Raw genomic sequence first — 11,529 nt, forward strand, 5'->3', positions numbered from 1 at the left:
AAATCATGTACTTATCAGGAATAAGTACTGTTACAAGTTTTCAGCTTTGGACTCGGCTCGCACATTTGTACTAATCTAATCCTGCAGAAGAACAAAAGGCCAATGAAAACACAGCCATAGATTTAGTCCAAAATTGCATTTGGACCAAATCAGAAACAGAGCAAGCAAAAAAAAAAAGCTTTCTAGGTCTGGGTGAGTAATGTGACACACTGATGCTGCACTACTGTGCTGTGTGAGTGTGACCAGAACATCCCTCATGTTTTTTTTTATTCTACTTCAACCAGTAGATGGCAGTGACAGAGCAAAAACACTCATGGATGACTTCATAGATCAAAGTTAAAGCTCTCATTATAAGAGGAAAAACTTCATTATGTGTGCAGAAAACGGCAGTCCTGGTGACACTTTGTCACATTTTAACAAAAAGCTCAACTCATCACAAAACATCCCTCTTCTGTCCCCCTTGACACCGAGGGATGCAGCTGCAGTTTGGCTCATGCACACTAAAGTGCACCAAGCTGGAAAATGTAGTTCTGAGCCACAAATCAAGAGACTGGATCGGATATTTTATTGTTATTTATGAGCCCATCTCTGTGCTGAAAGTCAATACTTGGACTTTGTCAAGACAGAATATCTATATGCAAATCGTGCCCATTATGCACCCAGGTATTGCAAAGTTTGGCAGAAACATGAGGAGTGTATGCCACGCTCACTCTCAGCTCTGACTGACATTATATATGAGGATTAAATGAGGTCTCTGTCCTGTCGAATAGACTTACTCAGCACTGAGCTGTGTGCTGCTCCATTACTCTCAAATCTGTTTGATTTGCAGCAATTATTGTTTTGTGATAAACACAGGAAATGCAGGTTGATTGATTGGATGTCACCAAACAAATATTTCAGGTTTTATTGCATTGATCTGCCAAGAGGCAATTGTACAGCAATTTCATCATAATTACTAATACAGCTGTGATGAATATGTCTGGAGGTGTGTAAAACTGCAGAAACAGATGATTCCAGCTGGCTCTGTAAGGACCTGGAATGACTGGCTTCTAGTTTTGGCATTTTAGAAATTGCAGGCTAAGGCGTGCACTTTTTGGACCATTTTGTTCATTTCTCTGAATGTCACATACAATAAATTACATATCCGGCTTTTAAAATTAAGGGGATAGGGGTGCTCTCTTGTGTTCTGAAGCATTTACATAATTACACAGAGGCTGACTTGGCCATGTTGTAACAGAGTCACAGAATTCTCACACACGGTGCAGGACAGTCTTTAAGGAAACCTTATATTCATGAGTGTTCCCATCTAATCTTTCTGCCTTTTTTTTTACGATTTTATATTTTTTCAGGTGCATGGATGATATCATTTTTAGAAAACTACTCCGGGCTAAGTTTAGTGATTTAAAAAAAGGTCAAGTCCAATTTGTAAAATGGCAAATAGCCTCAAAAAGCAATATGCAAATGTACTGAGGAGAAAAATCCCATCCCCAGTATAGAAAGACACTTGTACTGATTACAAGCTGAAGTTTTCAAGCTACTGTATCTCTTCACACGCTACTTTAGTGTGGTCATATATTCATCTTACATAACAGCCATGGAGCTATCTCGCAACTATCAAGACAGCTTAGAAGCACTTTGATTAAAAGAAAGGACCAAGGTTAACAGGACATCTGTTAGGAAATCTGGGCGCAGATTACCCCGCCTCATCTCCCACAGACTCAGAGCAGCAAATGATGTAATTAAGAACAAAGTAATACAGCCTCTTGTCCTCAGCCAACCTTTTGTAATGTGTTTTTTTTAGTCGTGCCAAAACAATTAGCACTTACTGTTACATTAAAATGAATCATTTACAAGAAAATCATCATTTTGTTGACATCACACACTTGACAAGCTGTTAATTACAAGATGCACAGTGTAGATGTATTTATAAAAAGGAGTGGCATAATATTGAAGATGCTGAGACAAGTTGAGAGTATGTAATTTGATATTAAGTCGACATGTGACTGGTGAGGATGAGAAGACAAAGAGGTCATGGTATCAGGTTGACAGACTCATGGCATCACTGGCCTTTATGTTAAAACTTGTGTAATGCAACTGCTGCACAGTAAATAATGTAACGCCAGTAATACCATGTGACATATGGTGTCTTTCAAATGGTGCTTTGACTTAGAGGAGGGTCTCTTCTAATCTAGGACGTACTGTATGTACAAGATTACAGAGTGCCTTTTGTTAATTTGGTCACAAGAAGGATTATCATCAACTCCTGCAAGTTTATTTTTAACAACACAGTTATGACACATAATGGTAAAACATGTAACAGTTTAAGATATATAACATCAACTTAAAGCACCTGTTAGGGGTTTTTTGCAACTCAATAAATTTCTATTTATATATCACCTTTCATGCATTCAAGCATACAGACCTAAGTGCCTCACAAAAAGAACAGATACAGAAAATTACAGGTAAAATGATACAAGACTAAAACAAGATAGAGAAAAGTAATATGAAATAGATACAAAAAAATAAAATTAATAAAAAAATCTATAAAATAAGATAGAAAAAAATTAATAAGATACATACTAGAAAAATACAATAAAATCAATAAAATAAAATCAGATAAATAATAGAAAAATAAAATAAATGAATTACAATAAAAAACAGATAATGTTCAGAAAAAAAGTTTAAGATTACAATAAATTGAGATAAATAAAATAAAAGAATGACAATAAAATCAATAAAATATGATCAAATAAATATCAGAAAAATAAAATAAAACCATGAAAATAAAATTAAAATAATAAAATCAGATTAATATCAGAAAAATAAAAAAACAATGATAAAAAAATAAAATAAAATCAGATAAATATTAGAAAACTAAAATAAACTAATTACAATAAAAAAAACATAAATATCGGAAAAAGAAATTAAGATTATTACATCAAAATAAGATACATACAATAAAATTACAATAAAATCAGTAAATTATGATCAGATAAATAATAGAAAAATAAAATAAATGAATTACAATAAAAAAAACGATAATTTTCAGAAAAATAGATTAAGATTACAATAAATTAAGATAAATAAAATAAAAGAATTACAATAAAATCAATAAAATATGATCAGATAAATATCATAAAAAAATAAAATAAAACCATGAAAATAAAATCAAAATAATACAATCAGATGAATATCAGAAAAATAAAAAAAACAATGATAAAAAATAAAATAAATCAGATAAATATTAGAAAACTAAAATAAACTAATTACAATAAAGAAAACACATAAATATCAGAAAAATAAATTAAGATTATTACAACAAAATAAGATACATACAATACAATTACAATAAAATCAATAAATTATGATCAGCAAAAAAAATAAAAAAATAAATGAAGATATAATCAAATAAAAACTAAAAATGATGATGCTCAAACAATGGTGATAGTGGTACTAATGCAGTTCATGGCTATAAATAAATTACTCCAAATTAAAAGGCAGATTAAAACAGAATCAAATCAACAGAGATGCCTCTTTATGAAATACAACATAAAACAAGATCATTATCGACACGATTAACAGGATTGATGTTTGAATATTAAATATTTAATACCTGTAACCATGGTGAGGAGGAAGTTGTCAGATGAGGTGATTTACAGAATCATCACCTCATGGAGAAATTTTGCATTTCTAGCGACAAATATTCACAGGGAGTGAAATGTTTCACTGTTAAAAGAAAGCATGATGTGATTTCTGTCAGAAAGTGCTTCTCACACATGAACAAGAGATAATCAGCAAAGTTGCATGAGGCACTGCTTTGAATATAGGCGGTGCCAAGATTGACAAACAGAAAATTCCTGAGAGGATCTTTAACTGGCAAATAGATCTTGATAGGTTCAGTCAAATAACATCTTATTTCATCAATATGCTGCATTTTGTAATGTTTTATTTAGAGAAAACACATGATCCAATGATTCAAAATAAAGCAGGGATTAGTAGATTTTTATTATCACGTATGAGTGTATGAATTAAAGAAATGTTGTGTCCCTGCCAGGTGAAATACTTTGGTAGCGTCATCTCGAGTTGTTTTTCTTGCTGATCATCAGGAGCCAAACACCTCAGACTCTCTGCACTTTAAGGCAGCTCTCAAATGACTCTCATTTCCCTCGTCTGCTGCTTTCCCACGCTCTAACTCCACTCTGTGTTTGCAGAAAGAAATGTCTGAGCTCAGCACATACATGAAAAAAAGCTCTGCCTGCTGAATTTGAAGATGATCCTTAAAAATAAAATGTTATTAAAAAACAACGTCTGTAAACAAAGTGACTCATTAATAATCAGGATTTTTACTTTTCATAAAATCTGAACAAACAAACAGAGTTCAGTCTCCCACCCCCAGCCCCTGTAGTGATGTGAAATCAGCAGAGGCCTGGAGCAGTATGAGACAAAATGAGAGTGTGTGACTGTCTCAATCTGCCCTTTACCAGAGAACTTCAATCACTCAATTTCTCTGAGCAGTATGCTTCCAATCCCAGCAAACAGCTGGCCCGGCATTTAGAACACATGAGGATTAGGGGGTTGATTTAGTTAAAGGCTCAATCCAGAATCAGACCATCGCACCACTTATGATGCCAAGATCACCTCTGTGCTGGGTTTATTCTATTTTCGTGCATTTTTTTGATTAATGTCATGAAGTCTGGGCTGTATGAGGAGCGGAAACATTGACTTAATGTCACGGTTTTAATATTGTCGCAGACTGTAAACTGGGAAAGCTCTTTTCTAAGTCCTGCAGAAACACACAAATCAAACACTTCTTTTTAAAGGGTGATGTTTGGATGTTGTAAGAAACATCACTCATCATCATTATCTCACTGTACATTCACTTTAATTCATTCTGCTCTGTGGTTTTTTTCTACAGTGGTTTTTAACTAATGCTGGATTAAAGTAATCCCTCACTGTGGATATTTAACAACTTGCTTAGTCTCTCGTGTCATCATAAGCTCAGTTGGTAATCATATGTTTTCACCCTGCCACAAGAATACAAGGAATGCAGCTGCTTGTGACAACATGGGTGTGAAAGGAACGTGCAGGTGTGTGTGTGTGTGTCAATGTCCTTTGATAGCTCGCATGAAACAAGAGGAATCTGTGAACTCATTTCCCACTGGCCATGGGCTCTTATTGGTTAGCATGTGGGGCTGATTTGCATACGGTGGGAGTGTCCTGAGCCAGCACTGGGATGAATGACTTGTTCAAGTCAGATAGCAATAAGGCATAGGACTCAGCAGAGGTCTGCACTGCTCAACTCTCAAAATGCCTGCGTTACTCAGGCTGCTGCTCTTCCTGCTGTGAGTGGAAAGTGCTGGACGAGGACACAAACATGTTCAGCAGCAGACACCCCAGCCTTAGCAAAAGAGGAGGAATCTGGGTAAGTTTGACAATAATTCCCTTTACAGACTGAACTCACTTTAACTTTAACACAAGAATATTTCATATTTGGAAAGAAGAGACCCTTCTTAGGCCCTTCTTCTTCTGCACTTTACTGTTTTTACTCTCATATCCTTTCTGTGAGACTTCACCTGATGCAAAGAAAAAACGGTCAACACACCTAATATTAAAGCTAAAGTGTTAATTATATGACTGCTGTTCAGATCATTGTAGCAGGATTCAAAAGAGTCCTGCATCTGTTTGTACTACTACATAAATACTGATGTGACACTGAATATTATTACTTCTGCAACTCTTTGATTATCATCTTGAATTATCTTGTATTTCAGGGATTGTGCATCCTCTTGCTTTACACCAGCCCTCTCTCCTGTTTTGCAAATTTCAGCCAAGCAAAAGAGCTCATCTATAAGATAAAGGAGGGATTACCGAGGGGGACCTTCATAGGGGCCATTGGAGTAGACCTAAATTTGGATTTCACTGTCCAGCCCCCCTTTAATTTCAATCTGCCACAAAAGAAGGTCAGTGATCAGTACGTGAACCTGAATAGTACCACGGGGGAGCTTTACACATCTGCTACTGAAATCGACAGGGAGACGCTCTGTCCGGATAACCCCGGGGGAAGGGGATGCGTCCTCTCCATGGACGTGTTTGTTTTGCCTCAGCAGTACTTCCAGCTCATCAAAATTAAGATCTACATTGAGGATGTCAATGACAATAGGCCAAAGTTCCCCGTGGATGAGATCTGCTTGTCTGTCCCGGAAAACACACCCATCAATGCTCGTTACGCTGTGGAGCACTCTGCGGTTGATCCAGATCTGGGTCCACATGGAGTGCAGACATACTGGCTTGTTAATGACTTTGGCGTGTTTACGCTGGACGTTGAGGAGAATGACGGGGGTGAGCTGACACCCTTCCTCATCGTGACGGAGGCTCTGGACAGAGAGACTCAGGCTGAATACATCACAGATATCATCGCGGAGGACGGAGGGACGCCGCCTTTACTCGGCGCAACTACTTTAAAAATCGTAATCACAGATGTGAACGATAACTGCCCCCGATTCACGGAGTCGCACATCAATGTAACTCTGCATGGGAATACAACCAAAGGGGCACATTTGGCACGTCTGCATGCTTTTGACCCTGACCTTGGTGCTAATGCTCAGATCAGCTATGCTTACAGCGAACGTGTGCCAAGGGAGACCAGGAGCTTGTTCCACTTGGACAGAGTCACAGGGGTGATCAAGCTAGCGGGGAAAATAGACACCGACACCAACACATTTTACAAACTCACTATTCTGGCCAATGGACCTGGCTGTATCCCCGCTGTTGCCACTGTTTCTGTGCATATCATCAAAGTTGTCACAGGACCCCCTGCCATCATGCCCAGGTACATTGCACCTGAGAAGGGCGGCGTGGTGACGATTAAAGAGTCTGAACCAGCGTTTTCTCCAATAGCTTTTTTTACAGTCAAAAACATTGACATGAACCAAAAGGTGGACTGCCACTTGGAAGGGACTGGTCCGTTCAGGCTCGTCCCGTATGAGCTGTTAAAGAACGAATACCTCCTGGAGACTACAGAAACTTTGGATTATGAGAAGGCACAGGAGTACGAGCTCATCGTGGTGGCTAAGAATCACAGAGAGCTCGTCATCAAGACCTTTCTGAAGGTTCAGGTGATGGATGAGAACGACAATGCACCAATGTTCCAGCAGTCTCTGGTTCAACTCTCCCTGGAGGAGAACAATCAACCAAACACCTTCCTGACCCAGCTCCAGGCCTCAGACCCGGACAGTGAAGGCCGAGGGGAAGTCATCTACCTCCTTGGGGGAGATGCCCCTGGGATCTTTGTCGTGGATCGTGTGACAGGCGTCCTGACCGTGACCACATCGCTGGACCGTGAGGAGAAAGAGACGTACCGGTTCATTGTGAGAGCGGTGGACCAAGGTACGCCGAGGAGGGAGTCCATTGCAACTGTAGTGTTAACCGTGGAAGACCGCAACGACAACAGCCCACGCTTCATCAACAAGGACTTCACCTTCTTCGTGCCGGAGAACTTCCCCGGGTATGGTGAGATCGGGGTCCTCTCTGTGATGGATGCGGACGCGGGGAAGAACGGCTGGGTGGCTCTTTCCATCCTCAACGGCAGCGACATCTTTCTGATAGACACAGGCCGAGGGGCGCTGAGGGCCAAGACGTCTCTAGACCGTGAGCAACAAGGGACGTATCAGCTGTGGATCGAGGCAGTCGATGGAGGGGAGCCTGCACTTTCCTGCATTACTATGGTGACTGTACTTTTATTGGATGTAAACGACAACCCACCCATTGTTCTCTTCCCTCAGTCCAATCAGTCTTATATGCTCGTGCTTCCCAGTACAGTACCAGGGACATCGATCACAGAGGTGTACGCTGTGGATAAGGATACAGGCATGAATGCTGTGATTGCTTACAGCATCATTAAGAGGAAAGGTGGAGAGCCAGGCTCGTTTGCTATTGACTCCGAAACAGGGAATATCACGTTAAAGAGGGAGCTCAGCAACAGGGGTCTCTACAGCCTTCTGGTGAAGGTCACTGATCACGGTCAGCCTGAGCCCCTGTACTCAACAGTCATGGTAAACTTCTTTGTCAATGAAACTGTGAGCAACGAGAGCTACATCCAGAGTCTCCTGACCAGAGAGGCTGACATCGAGGTGGAGGAGAGGCCCTGGTTTGTCGGCCAGATGACAGATGGGCCCGAGAGGTACGAGCTGTTCCCCTGTCAGCCCGTCCTCATTGCTCTTTCAGTGACATGTCTGGGGCTTTTCTTCTGCCTTGTCACTTTGACATCATACATATGCTGCAAGAGATTTAAAAAGCAGCGAAAGAAAAGATCAGAAGTGGAGGTACCTTTAAAAATGAAGAATGACTCTACGCAGGTGGTGAACAAGAGGCTCAGGCAGATCTCAAATATCTGATTTCAGCTGAATCCATGAATCCAAAACCATCACTGTTTACATGAATGTTTACAAAACTCACTGTGAGAGGAGTGATTCTAACATGAAGTTGTTTTTCTGCCTTTGTCATATGATTTTTATTTTCTGCAGAATGACATTCACAGGTGGAAAACAGAAGCATTTACTATTCTATTCGTTTATATTTATGAGCCATGTCACTTAAAGCTGGGGTTGGTAGTCAAATTTAGATACACTTTGTTATACTGGTTAAAATGATCTTCATGTCTCGATGGCAAACAATACATAATGTGTTCTTCAGCCGGAGTAAACCTGGGAAAACACCAACCAATCCCTGCCATCAGGAGCCAAATTATGAAACCAATCAAATCCCGTCCTGTCGTTCTGCCCGCCTCCTGCGCGTGTTTTTAACTTTCACTATGATAATGTTTGGTGTTTTCTTACAGCTGAGTGAGACATGAGTTGACATAGTGCAAAACACAAACCATGTGCTGAGGACCGGTTTTGAATCAGTCACCATCATATGGTCGCGAATCAGTGGCACTCATGCATGTGAGCGGGGACGTCATTTTGGAGGACCTTCAATGGAAGGGGGGGTAGGGGTAAGACGGAGTCCTGAGCAAATGCTACATTCAAATTCATGCTAGTTTTCCCTGGCTACCAACCCTAGCTTTAAAGCTCCTGACAGGAGTTGTTCAACTGGTTATGAAGCTAATACAGATGCCTCTTTAAGGCCTACAAAACAAAGAAGACCATTAGCATGAAGACTGAATATTCATATAAAGTTTTTTTTAATGTACGACACTGCTGCGGGGGGGTAGGTGTCAAATGCAGTGATTAGTTGCATGCTTCAAGAAGTAAAAATATAACAGGATGAGATTTTTCAGCTTGCACATGTACAGGTCTAAATCAGCAGAGAGAGAAAAGGTACTGCTTTGTCTAGAGGGGGCGCCAAATTTTTCACAACCTGAAAGTTCCTCACTGGAGCTTTAATTTCATGTCAAGCATCAAAAAACCAAAGTTTAAAATGATCGTAACTGTGTCATAGTGATAACAGCTTTATGACAAAGTCATAAAAGCAACTCATCCAGGGTTACTCAATCTAAGGTCCTATGTAAATATTGTAGAAATGTTTTACAACTTTATATAAAAACTTGCATGAAAAGGAAAAAAGAAGTTTAAAAGGCACAACAGAAGTTTCTGTCTTCAATATATTTGTTAGGAAATTTGCATCTCTTTACTCAGACAGAGGATTAGGGCCACATTACGGGAGAAACAATTAGGATTTCAAGAATTAATTTATAAGAATGAAGTCAAAAGAGAATAAAGTTGTAATTTTATGAAAAAGAAGTCGTAATCACAAGATACTCTTCATATTTACAGACTCAGACTTTGATGAACAATCAATTCAGGATTCTCACAACAATGTGGTGCTGATGTGCTAATAGATTGTGGATTCGCATAATTTCACAAGATGCTCCATGTTCTTCATTTTAATTGAGGCAGCTGCAGACTGCTCCTCAGTTCTGCTCTGAGGTTAACCCCATCTGAAAATTATCACTCTTTTAAATCCAAAACGTACAACTTTATTCTTTTAATATTAAGTCTCTTTATTCTAGTAGATTTTCGACTTTTTTTCTGTAAATTTAGGATTGATTCTTGTAAATTTACAACTTTAATCTTGAAATCTGCTTTATTTCTTCTGTAAAAATGTGTCTCTAATACTCCATTATACTCCGTCCATGTACTGTACACTATCTGCCACGATTGCATAGATCATGGGAACGTGATCGTGTAGAATCTAGAGCTGTTTCAAATATTTTGTAGTTATATTTATGAAGAAAACATACACGTCAAAATGATTGATGCAGAAAGGGCTTATCAAAATGTCATACGTTATTTAAAGCACTGTCATATTTGGAGAGTTCAACGTGTCAATGCTCATTCAGCTCTGTTGTTGTGTTGTTTATATGCTGACACACTATGCACAAACGCCCTGTGTTCTTTATGAGACGCATGACAATCCGTTTCTGAGAGTGAAAACAGCTGACATGTCTTAAAAAAGCTTCACCTAAGGTCCACTTCCTGTTTGCTTCAGAGCGTTCAGTCACAGCTGGGACACGGAGGGGTGAGCGTAACACAGACTGATAAAGTCTCAGCCTGATGTGTGACATGTCCTACTTTCTGTGAATGCTTACAGCGGTTACTGATCATGTTTGTGCAGCCTTTAAGGACACAGCAAAGAGTTTTCTCACTCTCTTAAATCACATCTTAAATTTTGTTCAAACGTCACATCTGTCATAGAACTGCTTTACGACGCATACATCACCCTCCTTTTCTACAATTGATGTGTCTGTGAAAATTTGCAAAGTGTTTGTGAAAGAAAAGTAACTATTAAAGATGTTTTATTTTTGTAATACATTGGATTCTCTCCTGTGTTAGTGCTGCTTAATGTGTATGTGGCATAGACTGTATAAATAATGAACCTGGTATCCGTGACGTCAACCATCTGTTCCTGAGCGCTGTTTAAGCCAATCGTATGCAGGAGCCATATTGGAAATGCTGAACTCAACCAAACTTAGTTTGAGGTAAAGAGACGGGGTTTGAGCCTCCTAGCCAACAGCTAAGGGTTCCCGCCAAGCGGCAACCTCCGGTCTCAAACTATGAAGCCCATGCAGAAGTGTTATAAACTGCAATACATCGAGAATCTGCTTGAGGCTGCAGAAACACCAGAAACCACATAGACCCCAATTCAAAAAAGCTGATCTTTGCAGCATTAATAAACATGTTTACAGCCTGGTTCAAAAAACGGCTTGGCTCTACGTAGCTCATTTCTCTATCGGCACAGACTGTACAGGGGTGAATTTTTTTCTAACGCAACGGTTCAGAAAATATTAAGATTACAAGTTTTTGCCCAAATAAGGACATGACTGACTTGACTCCCGGTCGGGAACACATAGCTGTTGGCTAGGAGGCTCAAACTCCGCCTCTTTACGTCACAATATGCCTGGTTGAGTTCCACATTTCCAGTATGGCTGCCGCCGTCGATTGGCTTCAAATCAGCTCTCAGGAACAGATGGGTGAGTCAAGGATACTACGTCCATATTTCATACAGTCTATGGTTATCACCTGTCAGTCA

The 11,529-nt window shown here is 39.5% G+C and overlaps 1 protein-coding gene across 1 annotated transcript; it reads left to right on the plus strand.

Annotated features, from left to right (window-relative positions):
- The first annotated feature begins 5,370 nt into the window (after window positions 1–5,370).
- On the plus strand, window positions 5,371–8,646 carry LOC117810027 (protocadherin-20). The gene is made up of 2 exons (XM_034679569.1): window positions 5,371–5,422; window positions 5,772–8,646. The coding sequence occupies exons 1-2, from the start codon at window positions 5,375–5,377 to the stop codon at window positions 8,391–8,393; spliced, it is 2,670 nt and encodes an 889-aa protein (XP_034535460.1). The 5' UTR covers window positions 5,371–5,374; the 3' UTR covers window positions 8,394–8,646.
- The last annotated feature ends 2,883 nt before the right edge of the window (window positions 8,647–11,529 follow it).

This window comes from Notolabrus celidotus, chromosome 3, assembly GCF_009762535.1.
Source record: "Notolabrus celidotus isolate fNotCel1 chromosome 3, fNotCel1.pri, whole genome shotgun sequence".
NCBI lineage: Eukaryota > Metazoa > Chordata > Actinopteri > Labriformes > Labridae > Notolabrus > Notolabrus celidotus.